At 30.7% G+C, this 15,172-nt stretch overlaps 1 protein-coding gene across 1 annotated transcript in view; it reads right to left on the bottom strand.

Moving 5' to 3' along the window:
- The window catches only part of RTKN2 (rhotekin 2), a 63,139-nt gene that overhangs the window by 40,820 nt on the left and 7,147 nt on the right, over nt 1-15,172 (bottom strand). The window contains exons 3-5 of the mRNA XM_016159181.2: nt 8,007-8,065; nt 2,846-2,899; nt 1,333-1,450 (exon numbers count right to left, since the gene is read on the bottom strand). Coding sequence (XP_016014667.2) covers nt 1,333-1,450; nt 2,846-2,899; nt 8,007-8,065 — 231 coding nt within the window. The remainder of the gene's footprint in view (nt 1-1,332; nt 1,451-2,845; nt 2,900-8,006; nt 8,066-15,172) is intronic.

Raw genomic sequence — 15,172 nt, 5'->3', positions numbered from 1 at the left:
AAAAGCACATTTTTAAACAACATTTAGGACATCTGACTGCATTTATTTTTAGAACAATTTAAAATATTTACAGAATTTTTTAAAAATTATAAATCATGTGTTGTCTTTCCAAGAAACTTACATTGTTCTGTCCCTGAAGAAAAATATATGATTTTTGCCTTTGTGGTAAAACAAACAATAGCAAAGCGACATGAAGAAAAGAGCCCATTAACAGATGATTTTGATAGGAAAAATTTATTAGCAACTGTTGATAATGGAAATAAATGTATTTAGGTAACTAAGGGAAATTATTTTTTTAGTCTCAATTATGTAAACATTTTTGGGATCCTAAATAAATTGCTTTCGTTCAATAAAGCTTGTAAAAGGGCTCACACTACTTCTAATAATACAGAACAATGCATTTTATTTTTCTGTGCTGTGCAATTACTTATGGGACACTGGACAGAAGCCACAAAACATGGTTTGAAGTAGTTTTTTTTAATGTTATGTGAGTGGCAAAACTGGTACTCTTAAATCTCAACCGTATTGCTCCATAGCTAAAAATGGCAAAAGTCATATATACTGACTTTATTTTAATAGTTAAATAGTTATTAATATTTAGATATGAAGATAGTGTCTTTAAAACTCTGAAGGAAATACAAATCATACACTGTTTAGGCCAACAGAACCTTTAAAAGAGGCCAGGAAAAACTTATGTTAGTTAAAAATGATTTCTATGGCTACCTGAGGAGTTCTTTCTGGTGTTGTATTATGACCACAATAAAATGAGCCTGTAAAAAAGCAGACGCAATAAAAACAGCCCTGAGGATCACCCAATTTTTTATTGTTTTGGAGTACATGAAAGAAGTGCACCATAAGAAAAAGAACATCTTGAAATTTTACTAAAGTGCTTTTTCTATGGCACATAATTCAAGACTATCTTATAAAGTTGTAATACTAATTTGGTATTTCTGTAACTAAATCTCCTATATGAGATATAAAAACCTGTTTTATTCTCAAATGCATTCTGTACACAATAATGTTATAATGAGATTCCATTGTATTCATAGCTTAGTAAATAAATGAACTATAAACATTTACAAAACTTAAAAAAATATATAATATGTAATGAGTCAAACACTTATTACTAATATTACATGATTTCCATTTACTTTAAGTTGGAAAATTTCAAATGGAGAAATGGGCTTCTTTTGAATAAAGTAACTTATAAAATTGATTTAAACATTTAAATATCTTAATGCTTCAAAAATAATCCAAAGACCCAATAATCATACCCACCTTTAAAAAAGAACTTTAGATTATTTTCATTCTCTAAAGATAAATAATACTTACAATATGGTTACATTTTCAAAACATATATCTGTAATTGTTTTATCTACAATCATCATGTCAGTATCAAAAACTTCAGCTCCCATTTTGAATAAACAAAAAACGGCATAGCGTGGTGCTCCTAGGAAAAAAAAGTATTTAAGCCATTTTCCATGTGATAAATGCCTATATTATGTTAAAATTTACTTGAAAATGAAAAAAAGTAGCTTAAATATTTGTTAATAGATTCTTATTTATAGACATTGTACACTACAATCCTTAACTTTTTATAGTACTGTTTTGTCAGTGTATATTAATATTCTACCCAACTACAATAATTAAACCAGGGAATATCAAAAAATAAAGCTAAAAATATAGGCCTCTTCAGCAGTCTAAAATAATGACCAAACTCATAAATTTTATCCCTAGAAAACTGTTTAAGCTTTAATTAACAGCAAAGTTATTATTAGTATGTGTGTGTGTGTGTGTGTGTGTGTGTATACACATACACACTCATACTACCTTTGTCATTTTGGTTTCCGAGTCTATTTAAGAAAAAAAAGTTTTCTATTATAAGAAGTTTAACACCCAGCACGTTAACAACAGCAAAACATTTTCCACTAAACTAACAGCAAGGGAGGAAACCACAAAAACAATAAAAAGTAGACATGTGAACACAAAAAAGCAGAGCTGCAGGGCCTTTTAATATGGTGATGTTTTTAAAAAGTATTAGGTGATTAAAGGGCTAAATCCTCATTATTGAAAAAGATGTAGCTCTTCAAAAGTTATTCTCTAGAATAATCAGATGTACTTAATTCCCACATGTATTCTTTTGTAAATTATATTTCCTAATTGAATAACAAATATACTAACCTGATTTTGGATTCTTCATATAAAACTAATTATGCTCAATATGATTCAGTTTTTAAAGTATGAGTAACAATGCTATCACAACAGACAAGAATGATAAAGGATTATCATATCTTTACTGCTTTGCCTCAAACAGCTAGAAATTATTTGAGGTTAATTTCTATGACCTAAGCATTACATGGATTTGTGAAGACTATATAAAGCCATAAAATGATGACGGGAAAAAAAAAAAATAAGATCAAGCTGAAAATCTTTCTATTTTATATCCTGTTAAATAATCTGAAATAACAAAATAAGGCAGAAAAGATGTCCAGGATTTTGGTCAATAGAAGAAAAGTTGCCTTTACCTTCACTCCTTAAACATTTTCTTTTGTTTTACACTTCCCTTTCCTTACAACCTGTTATATAGTGTCCTTGCAAAGGTTCCTATCAGCAACTAAAAGATTAATACATATTCATTCCCTTAATTTGTATCAAGCAATTGCAACGTATTTATACTAAAAATCAGGAAAAAAATCGTTCAGCAAGATTTTGCTTATGCTGTCAGATGACATAAATTCATTTCAGTGTGGAAGCAACTTTTTCTCCCAATAATCACAAATTAACTTACTTACACATTAATTACATTAAGGAAAAGATTCAAATTACAAATTAAAATCATACATACGTTCTTTATTGTTGAAGTGATCAGAGTCTTTCCACATCAGTGGTATTCGAATATCTATAAAGAGGGGAAAAATTGATAAGTAATAATTTTGATAAATTTCATTTCTTAGAGTAAAATAAACCTCTGAATTCCATAATAGATTCTGATCATAAAAGCCAATTAAAATTTTTTATTTAAATATTCTAACACAGATATTTCCTCTAAAGAAACAGCTTAGCCTAGAAATACAAAATCTGTTATATTTATTTAAATAATAAACTAAAATAATGCACCATTACTCAAGAAATTAACTTATTAATAAGTGAGCTCTATAATAAACTTATGCCATAATATTTTCATTTTGTGATTTATGTTTTTTTAAATAGGTGAATTATGAGGAAACCAGTGTTGATTTTCTATTTTGGGTAAATAGTAGCAGCAGAAGTAGCTATATACATTTCAAAATCTCAGAACAGTAGAGACAGAAAGGACTTAACAACTTTTGCCCACTAGTAAGTGACGTCTAAGACCCCATTGGTTTTGGGGAGAGACCCAAGCTTTTGACAAACGGATCGAAACTCTCTCCACTAATATTTAACTTCTCTGCAAAAGGATTCACAGATCTTTGTATATTCATGTTACAAATTCACATTTCCCTTAAGAAATAAAGCTAAAAAGAGGAATTCATTGCTTCTTTCAGACCAAGAAAGGGGCATATGTTCTAAAAGTGATCTGAGCATATTTTCCCTCATTTCATACATTCTTCAAACTCTAATTGTGTAAATAATCTTCCAGAGTTAATCTAGAGCTTTGACAATCACAATTTTCCCAATTTCCTCCATTCTCCCCTTTACTTTTAATACTAGATTAACAGTAATAACAATTTTCTTAACATTCCTATACCATTTATATATTTTCAGAGTTAGAGGATCAAGATTCTACCTAATGGATTAAGATGTGTCAGCTACAGTATAATGTAGCACAACAGAGATCTCAATGGTAAAGTTAGTTTTAATTACAAAAACTGTATGTTATGAGTTTTAATTACTCAAGAGTACAAAAAATTTATAAATACCTCAAGACTTTGTGGAAAATTTCTGTTTAAGACACTTCCCCTTTATATTCAGGAAGTTTATGTGCATATTTTTCAAACCTATTAATTATGTCACTTTCAGATAATTACAAATCTTTATGAACATAAGCTGTTTAGCTATATTTAGGTTATGCTTTGCTTTTTGATCCTATGACCCTTTGTCTACATTTTTGTTTAGAATTCAATTTTTAAGGTTCTTAATACTTATTTCCAATTTCCTTTCTAAAAACGTTTTATTACTCCTTCATCTCTACCCTACCCAGGTATGTATGAGTGCCCTTCCCACCGCTGCCTGACTAGCAATTTTGATAAAAATATTACTTACTGAGCTCTCTCCACATGCCAGGCTAAATGTTTTACACATATCTTATCAAATAATAATTTTAAGACTGTTTACCAATTTGACAGTCAAGTGACAGGATTTAATTGTTTAGATTTGCATTTTTTTGATTAATACAAAAAATGTTAATACATTTTATTGGCCAAATCAGTGAATGAATCTATCCATGGCCCATTTCTCTCTCTCTCTCTCTTTTACATATTATTTATAGTTTCTACTTTTAAAAGTGAATTATTTAATCTATGTGAGAATTTTTACCTCTATGAGATAAAAATAATTGTTCTTCTTATAAAAATAATGGTTCCAGCTCCACTTATATCTAATAAGACTTCTTTCCCCTATGGATTTAATGATGCCATCCTTTATGATATATGCCATTCTAAGTGTCTGTTCCTTGGCTATGTAATTTATGGATCTAATTGAATCATTTATTAATGACTGCCTATTCTAATAGCAATACCATACTATTATAAACATTGAACTTTTATAATATACTTCATTATCTGTTAAAACACATCCTTCCAGAAACATCTTATTTTCACTAATTTCTTTGAATTTTAGAATATTTTATCAAAATTTCCTTCAAATGATTTATTAGAACTGCTGTCGAAATTAATTTGGGAATTGATAACATTATAATATTGCCTTTATAGAGGAGCATAATGCAGTCACCCATATATTTTTATTAAATTATTCTTGGGGGGGTAGTTAACAGTTTTGGTTTTTGTTGTTTTCATTGTAAAGGAGATCTTTTTTGTCATCATATTTCCTCATTAGTTATTGCTGGTTTTTAGAGCAGTTACCACTTTTTGTATATTTATCTTGAATCTAGTCATTTTTACTGAATTCTTTATTAATTCAAATAGTGTGTCAGTAAATTTCCTTAGACTTTTTAGGCCTGTAATCTATTATCTTCAAACAGTGTTTAACTTGTCTACTTGTTTTCAGTAGTTTCATCTTTCATTCTTACTATTTAGCTAGGAATTTCTAAAACTGTGTTAAATTATATCAATACAATAGACATTGTTATTTTGTTCTTGATTTTAATGGGATTGCCTTTATTGTTTTATAATTATCACTTGGCTGATGTCCTGTCAAAGAGCCTGCTTCTTCTTCCTTGACCACAGTTGCTGATTCATTTCATTTCACAACTGTTCTTATTCACAGCTGTTCTTGTTCTACTAGGGTGGTATTAACTATTTACACTATCTTGGGAGGAACGTGGATCCTGACTTCCTTTACCGTAAACCCATCATAGCCTGTAGTCAGTCTTGCCCTTTCCTATACCTAGCTATGTCAGAGCCTCAAGAGAAGGTAGACACTTCTTATCTATTCCCCAGGCAGTCATATACAATCAGATGCCAAAGGAAGTCTAAGCCACTGTTTCTTAATTCAGCTTCAAATAGCAGAAATTCCTTCCTGATTCTCACAAATGTTGACTCAGTTTTAGTTTACTGTACTCTTACCTATGTCTTTTTTTATGTTTTCACTGACATTTTAACGGTAAACTGAGAGTCATAATAGGATGGCTAGCTTGATGCTATCAGGCCTTAGAAGTCTGTCTATTGTAATTTTCAAAAGTGAAAACTGAGGCACTTTGTGACTGATTTGGCTTTAGTCATTGAATTAGTAGTCAGTGAGTAAACTCGGGCAATTACCACAATGCAATTATTTGACATTTAGCAGAAATAATCAGGATAAACCTCAATTATTCTTTTTACGTTTTTTTTTAATAAAGATCTGGCCAGTGAATGGTGAAGCTGGGTATGGAAAACCCAGGTTTCTCCTGGCAATCAATGTAATCTCATTAACATTAATAAAACATTTGTTGCAAATGATTCATTTTAATCAAAACAAAAGTCACGTTTTCATCCCAATGTCAAAAGAATACAGATTTATAAAGGTGAATTAGTTTTTAATTTTGTTTTTATTTTTACCAATACACAGACAGGATATAATTAAGTAAGCAAAAATAAAATGAAATTACATATATATCCCATTTTCTGAGACTTTCGGTTCCAATTTAATTTAAAATTACCTCTTGGAAAGAAAGAACACATGCAGAAATAAATTTAATTTCTATAAATGAGTATTTGTGGTCAGGAAAATGGTCTTTTCTCTTACTTTAAATGCTTTTACTTAAGCATTCTTCTAAACATAAAGTTAATGCTAATTTCATGAATTGCTGCAAGTCAATAAACTATTTATTATAAATTGATAATAGATGTTAACTCTAATTTGTCATGAGTCTTTAATAGCAATTAAACATATCTCATTTGTGTACTGAGTGGCATTACATCAGTAGCAAGAAATGAAGAATTATATTCAAGTATTTTTAGCAAATCCCCTTTAAAGATCTATAATATTTTATCTATTGAACAACTACTAGGTAATTGTATTATGTTTGGCATCAAAAGGCTACAAGGAGGTATAAAACGTGTTTTATTCCAGTGCATAACTGGAAAGATTAAAACAATATAACTATAAAACAAGCAAGTGATTTTTATATAGTTCTGTCATTTTTCTGATGAATTTTTGGCTAAGGACGATTCCTCTGATTTAGGGCAATTAAATCCTATGTGGAATTCAAGTCTATCCTTCCTGTATGAGAATTGTTTATCCATAAAGATACTTCTAAAAACAGTTCCTTGAGTGACAGGACCTGAAATGCAGCAGCCAGATCCCTGGAGCTTTGAAGGAAACAAGGCTTTTGGCCAGTGAAAAAACCTAGTTATTACTTAAGGACTGATGGAGGTCTGTTGTTTCCAAAGGGTACTGATGAGATTTTTGTACGATATGTTATGTAACTATCATACCCACGAGTCAGCCATGTATCCACTTCAATCTGTAGCATCTCTAAGCCATTGTCTCTAGCGTCCTTAAACACTTTGGAGAAACTGAGACAACACAGCTTAAGTGCCATCTAGTGGTAAAGGGTCTCCTAACTGCATTAGGAATTCAGAGAAGGGAAACTTCATTTCCAGCTGGAATGATAACAGGGAAGACTTTATAGATGAACAAACAGATCCTGAAGACAAAATAGTTATTTCAAGAGCATGGGGTGTGCAGACGAAACAGAGAGAGAAATGTCTGGCTAAAGCAAACAGCTTCTGTATAGGAATAGTGGAAGATATGGCTAGAAAAACAGTTGGGTCAGAATTGAAAGCTATGGGGAAAAAGGTTTGGTCTTTATCCTCTGTGTCCATAGGCCAACAAAGAAGTCATCCATCTGGTCAATATCCACTGAGCATTTACTATATGCAAGCACTACATGAGCTTTTTGGTATACTGTGATGAGCAAAACAAACATAGTCCAATCCTCATGGAACTCTCTAGCCTAGACAAACATTAAAAATATTACTGAAACTTCTGAGCAGAAGAGGAATGGAGAGTCAAAAGACTTGAGTTTGCAGCCCAGCTCAACCACTTACAAGCAGTCATTTAACCTGTGGGAAGGTAGAAAAGAGATCTACCCTACATATTTCACAAAGCTGCACCGAGGGCAAAACTGCATAATATATGCACTATATATGAAACGGTGTTCTCAAACAGTTTGGAAAATTCTATATGTATGTATAGAATTATGTAGAACATAATGATAAAACAGTATTTTAGAACAAATATTCTGATAGAGGTATACAAAATAATATGAAGGAAGAGGATGGACACAGGGAATTAAAAACCTCACCAACTCTAGAAAGTTACTTTATAATATTTGGCAATATAAAAACAATCCATCTGTAGCATACCTGATATGGCAATCTTTCCTTTACATGCTGTTCGTTCTTTACTTTCAAAATTCACATCACTGTCAAAAGGAAAAAGCTTAATGAAAAAAAAAAGATCTTTTCTAATAAGCAATTGTTTTAACAGTCTTTCACAAATGTCTAAATATTAAAAGCAAACACAAATCCATGAATAATGACTTCCACTTGATATAAACAACTTGACTTAAACTTTAAGATGTTTAGTCAACAGCTAGCTGCTTTAAGAGAAATATATAGAGCTTTTCTCTTTGATTTTTCATATAAGCTTTACATTCCCTGATGCTTACATATTAGCTTACTCTACAATGAAAGCCTTTTGTGATTACTTACATTTATAAATAAGATGTACGATATTTGTCCAGGTCCCAGGAAGTGTAATACCTTGGATAATCATTTCATAAAATATATTTCTAGCTTACCATATTACAGTTGAAAAGTTAATAATCGTCCCAATATGAACTTGCTGCCCAGGAGTACCTTATCCTTATAAAATATAACAAATATCAAAAAAAATTTACTCCTTTCTATACTTATATGCAGTAATACATTTCATTGTCTTGAAATTCCAAAAGAACTAAGCATATATTAAAACAGTAAATTAAGGTGGAAAAGGAAGGGAGTGGCTCTGTGGTAAGAATAAGAGGTGGAAAAGAAAATATTATCTTGACAATAGAAAAAAGTCTCAAAAGGATATTCTTGGGATGTAAGGCACTTTTAGATTGACTTTAGATAAACCATTACCATAAAGAAAAAAAAAAACTTTCAAAATGGTTATCTCCTACTAGACCAAATCAATCTCATCCTTGACTATTTCTCCAATATACTATTTCCTAATATCCTGCATTTAGAGATTAGCATTCCATTTCTATGACAATATTTCCAAGAGTATTCTTTGCACTTCTTTTTGGTCTTTATTTAAATTGGTTAGCTAATTAACTGCTGGCTAATTTAATTAGGTACTTCAAATACATAAGATAGAAATTTTTTTATTTGAATACTGCTTGATTTTCTAAGAGGGCTTTTAGAGAAAGATTGGGTGGGAGTTGAAGTGTATTTAATTTTCAGAAGATTATGACACCATCTTATTGCATTTCAGTAGGCTTGTTAAAAAGATTGCATATATTCATTATCATGTGTCCAAATTTGAAAATGAAATATTAGCTTATTTTTTTTAACTCCCTTATTGGATTAAGCACGTAAGTATTATAGGTGAAATATATTCCAAATGAGCTAAAATAATTTACTAATATACTTAAGTTGATAAGCTTTTATGGGACATTTATATGGTATTTACAGACTCACATACTAAGTATAACTACAGTAATGTAGCTGACTTAAAGGCATAAATTCTCAGAATCCTATCTAATTACTTTATGGCCACACTGGTATTTAAGTTAAAATAGGGAATTAACTCAGTGAACATTAAAAGTACTCACTGATTATTTCACAATAATGATTTGTTGAATCACATTTTATACTTCAGTTTAGTCTGTCATGTTGGAGAATATTAGCTCGCTGGTTCATCACAGAGTGAAAAATTCAGTTGAACAGTCACTACATTTTGGTGAAAATAATATACTGACAGGCCCACTAGAAATCAAACACAAATCTTCTCAAATTGGAACAAAAAATACAATATAAACACAGTTGGTTGGCATTTGTAAGTCATATTTCTGAAAACACCTTCTATATGAGCAATGGATAATGTAAATGTTTAAAATACTTATATTAGTGAAAAAATACAAGGAAGTTCTTATATCGTAAGTAACTTGAGTATTATGGAATTGGTCATAGATTATACTAAAGTTGAGATCCATTAGCTATTATTAAATTGGATTAAACTTGAGGCTTTGGCAGGCAAATGATAGTCTGAAATACTAGAAACACCAAAAGCAAAGTTGCTGAATATTTACCAAAAAGAAAAAAATTTTCCCCTCTATTCAACCAACTGGCAGAGTATAGCTTTCTTCTCTGTAATTATAAATTATTTGCAGAGACATTTCCAGGACAGGCTAACAAACTTATTATACACAAATATTATCCAATGATAATATAAATCCAGTTAATCATATAATCTTACAGAATAATTAAGTCTGTCTTTAGAAAAATGAGAGACAAACTAATTTAGTTTCATTTTTCTGATGCTTAAATTATTTTCAATTCAAATAAATCCTCAAACTGTTATTTAGGGTGCTAAAATGTGATGTTTTCTAATTAATCCAAATTGACAATAAAATTATCAAACATTATCTGTTTAATAATGTGCTACAGTAGCTAATAGTTTGCTACAGTTAAATAAATACTTGTTTTGAAAATTTGCAATGTTAATGCCAATTCTAAATGCTACAATTAGAGAGACAGCCTGAGGAAAAAGCAAATAACCACAAAATTATCCAAACAAAAGCACAGCTAAATAATAGTGTACCTTATTTTTATGAACCTAGTTTAGAGTATTACTTTAGTGAGACTTGTAAATGCTAATTTAAAAGAGATAAAAATATAACAGATAAACTTTTAACTATGACCAACAGAGGGTGCCAATCAGCTACCTTGTAGCTCAAAAATCTGTATTAAAATTGACTGAGTAAATACAGATCACTCTATTTTATAGTGGTCTATGTGGGAGTGTAAAATAGCATTTCTTTGCCAAAATGAACAAGCTATGATGAAAAATAGCACAATGATTAAAGTATTTTATATTTTCTTAATGAAGTACTAAAAGAATCCTAAATGGGATTCTATTATTTGAAAGCAGGTTATAAAATCCTTCACCTCTAATGCAAATCAGTGAAAACTATAACACTGAGAAATGCTTAACATGGAATTTAAACCATTCTAAAACTATGTGGTATAAAATTAATACCTTCATAAATATCTTAAATTGAGAAGACGAGCTTTCTATTTCAAACCTTGACATAAATGGTTCTCAACAGACACTAAGTGATATAAAGTTTAAAAAATAAAATCAGTAACATCTATCTTTACTATTTAACAAGTTTTGTTGTAGAAATACCAGTGGTATACAATTCACTTGCAACCCACACTTAAATCTTTTTTCTTTTTTTTTTAAGTTATAGTATATAACCAATAAACTAAGCAACTGAAGTATAAGAAACTAGTTATTATGGCATTATAAAAATCACAATTATGTTAAATGATATACATAATTAGGTCCTATAAGTGACTTTGACTAGTATTATTTTTTACAAAGCCATATAAAGTATTTTAGAAGTTAAAACAAAAGACAGATTGGCAGATTGGGACAAGGGGAGAATATCACTGCTAAACTGTAAGCTCTGTAAGCATAGGGCTTCGTTTATTTTGTTCAGTGCTGAATCACCAGTGCCTGCAATATAGCTCAATATATTCTAAGGCACTCAATAAATATTGAATATTAGTAAATATTGAATGAAGTGAAATAGGATATGTCTTTTCACTGGAACAGGGAGATTTAGTAGATTTAGACTAAGTCTTAGGGTTAAATCTTACCCATCAATAACTAGTTATGTTAATCAGTTATGCTATGCTGTTATCCTCTAAGCCTCAGCATCCTCATCTGTAAAATCAGGGAACTATTTACTGATCTCAAAGCTACTGGATAAAGTAATATTTTATATACATTCTATGTCATTCTTAAAAATGTTACACAAATACAAGCATTACTTTGTATTTATATTTTTGCCCTCAGTATTTAACTTGGAGCTTATGTCAAACAGTCACTAAAAAATTTGTTAGAGTGATCAAAGTGTGACTTCCCAGTACCATAAGATAATGGTTGCCGACTAAATCAAAATTTCTTCAGGTATCCTACAAAAGCTTTCAGATCAACAGGGAGAGTAAATAAAATTACCTATAGCTTAACTAGACAACAGAGACTATTATTTACTTTACTTTACATATAAGTGGGAAAATTAATCACCGAAACCATGAAAGCCAGCTCCTAGAGGCCTTACCCAAGTAAAGAGTCAGGGACACATTACAAAACACAGTATCAACTGTGATCTCCTTTAGAAGAAAAGAGAATAAATAGAAGATCTGGCGGATGGATATAATAGCACTGGTTCCTGGGCAGTTGAAAGGAAGGGGTGCCAAAAGAATTCTGGTTCAGAAGTTGTTAGTCTTGTAGTACAGGGACACACAATGGGGAAGGTATCGTTTGAAGGTTCAGCCATGAAAAAAAAAAAAAGAAAGAAAGAAATTGAACTTAAAAACCTCAAGAAACAAAATGGTATCAAAGAATCAGAAAACCAATCAACTAACCAACTGACATCCCCAAAAGCACCATTTATTTAAAAAGTTGCTCTTCACAGTTCCAACAACAGAAAACACTCTTGAACTAAGTAAGAAACCAAGTAAGCCCTTCTACTCTGCTACTCTCACTACATCAGCTGGCCCAGGGAAATCCAACATCCTATATATTTCATTGGGGACAAAAAAAATGACCCAAATATCCATACAAAGCTACAACACAATGAAGGAGAATCAAAATGTTTCAGCTGAAAAAAATACTCCAACCACTCTCCAAAAAAATAAAGTAACAAAAACTGTAACACAATACTCCAAAATGAATTAAGTGCAGTCAAATAAGCTATTGCAAATATGAAAGAAACCTGGAATCTCAACTCTGAAGGCTAATCAACAGATAAATATACAAAAGAAGAAAGAAGAAAGGAAGAAGAAAGGAAGAAAGAAAGGAGGAGGAGGAGAAAAAACAACTAAAAGACCAAGAAAAGAAATTAGAAAATAAAATCATTTCTAAAATGAAAATACAAAATGACCAAGGACAAAGAGATAAAACTGAAAGCACATTAAGGAACATAGTAGATGAGAATGAAAAAAAGATAATGAAATAAAAAGTTTAAACACATTAAAGAGAAAGTGAAAGCCATATAAGACAAGTAAAAAAGATCCAACTTTGGTGCAATTGGAGTCCTTAAATAGGAAAAACAAAATAATGAGATAAAATTAATGCTTTATTTTGGAGACTTTAACTCCAGAAAATTTTTCTGAAAATAAAAGAACTGAACCTACCTTTGGAATAGTCCTAACTGGGTCAAAATGCTCAACTATTAGACATATCCTAGTAAAATTATCAGGCTTTAAAATAAAGAAATCTTTTTTCAGCCTCTACACAAAAAAATCAGTCATTTACAAAGGAAAAACAATTACATTTGTTGATAATCAGACAATGGAGCAACGTTTTCAAGAACTCAAGAAAAGAATGTGTTTGCCAAGGATTTTGCATCCAGAAACATTGCCCTTTAAGTACTAACACTAAAGAAAAGTACTTTAAACATGCAATAATGTGACGAAAACTGTATTCATGAGTACTAGCTCATGAGCGTCCTCCAGAAAGTGATGATTTTGGAAAATACAACAAAAGACAGATGGCGAACATTATACATATTTAATTATAGTTCAGAGACTAAAACAAAGGTGGAGATACAAGTACATGATTAGTATGTAAATAATATACACTCCGCCAAAGGAGTAATAAGAAACGATTATTTTTTAATAGAATCATGAAGGAAACTAATGATGCAGAACAAAAGAGGTCTTGGTAAGTTGAAATGAAAGAAAGGGCATGTCAGAATAAGCAAAGGCACTGGAGACAAGAAAATTCAAGAACTGTTTTGGAGATACAGATCTAGCATTTGGCTGCATTTGTAAAGTAGAAATTTGAAAGATGAGACTATAAAAGTAGTTTGAAATCAGACCACGAATATCCTGGAATACAATGCCTTTTTAAGGAATATTAGAAAACAGAAACCATTAGCTGTTTTTTAAGAAGTGGACTAATGATATAAGCAGTCTTTTAAATAGACATATTTAACTATAACAAGCAGGAAAAAGGTAGGGAGACAGTCTAGTTTAACAGTCAAATTGACAGAGTGCTGTAACTAAGCAATCCTATCATCTAAACTGAGGCAGTAAGCTGTCTGTGTTTCGCCCCTCATCCTATCTCTTGTTTACTAAACCTAGAAAGCTTTCTATGTTTCACTTTTTCAGCTCACCATGACTAACTTGTGAATTGTACACAAACCTGGGTATCTTTTGCATAATTAGACATAAAAAATAGTATACCAGAAGGTATTTCATAACTACACACAATTAGGAATAACAAAGCTTTTACTATATATTTAGAACATTATGGTCATGGAACATTTAACCAGTTATCAATATTCTCAGATACGTGATTTAAAAAAAAAAAGAATAAATGATATGACTATATCACTGATTTCTCAATGAAGGTTCCTCATCTAAACCACAGAATGACTATTTTCTTAATTTTCCCAAGAATGGTACAAAACTAGCACTATTCTAGATACATGGAGTTAAGTCACTGTATACAACGCATGTCTTAGGGCATTAGGGTTTAACTCTTTCCTGCAACCGTTTTAAAAAGGCTGTAAAGTGAAATAAGATTATTTGCTTACTTTAATAAATTCATAATTAATTGAGAAATAACTGACATTGTTTTCAGAATGGTTGTTTTTGTATAAAGAGCACCTTGAGTGAAGATCTACTAGGTAAACTCAAAACTCATACACTAGTTTGATATCCTCAATTCTCTCAAGTTACTTTATCACTTCTATGTCTGCCTATTCTTAACTATTTTCCCTAAAAATTGGTTATTTCAATTATTTTGCTTTCTATCCTTTTCATTACTCCACTACCAGATAACCTTCCCAAACACCCATTTTATCATATCTTTTTGCTGAAAATAAAATGATAAAGGATAAACAATGAAATAGTAATGTCCTATAACTCATTAGGGCACCTTGGGGTAGTACAATATACAAGGGCTTCTTTTTGGTGAGTGAGGGGTACTCAGGCTTTTAAGTCTTCTGGGTTCACATCCTAGACATATAGTCTCTGTGTGCCCTTTGAAACAATAATCTTCTAAAAGCTGGGGAGAAGAAATATTTGAATAAAATAACCCAAAACTATGCCACAATTATAAATTTCTCATGCTTTAACTTAAAAACTCATGCTATATAAGACAAGCCACATTTATTCAATGGTTTTACATATCTCCTGACACATAATTTTGTACTCTCTGTGATACATGTGACCTAGTCTGAGAAGCATTGATTTAAACCAATGTAAGTCTATCTGAAAAATATTTTCCTAGGTTATAGTACTGA

Source organism: Rousettus aegyptiacus, unplaced genomic scaffold, assembly GCF_014176215.1.
Source record: "Rousettus aegyptiacus isolate mRouAeg1 unplaced genomic scaffold, mRouAeg1.p scaffold_m13_p_6, whole genome shotgun sequence".
NCBI classification, from domain to species: domain Eukaryota; kingdom Metazoa; phylum Chordata; class Mammalia; order Chiroptera; family Pteropodidae; genus Rousettus; species Rousettus aegyptiacus.
This window is presented reverse-complemented; position numbering and strand designations above follow the sequence as displayed.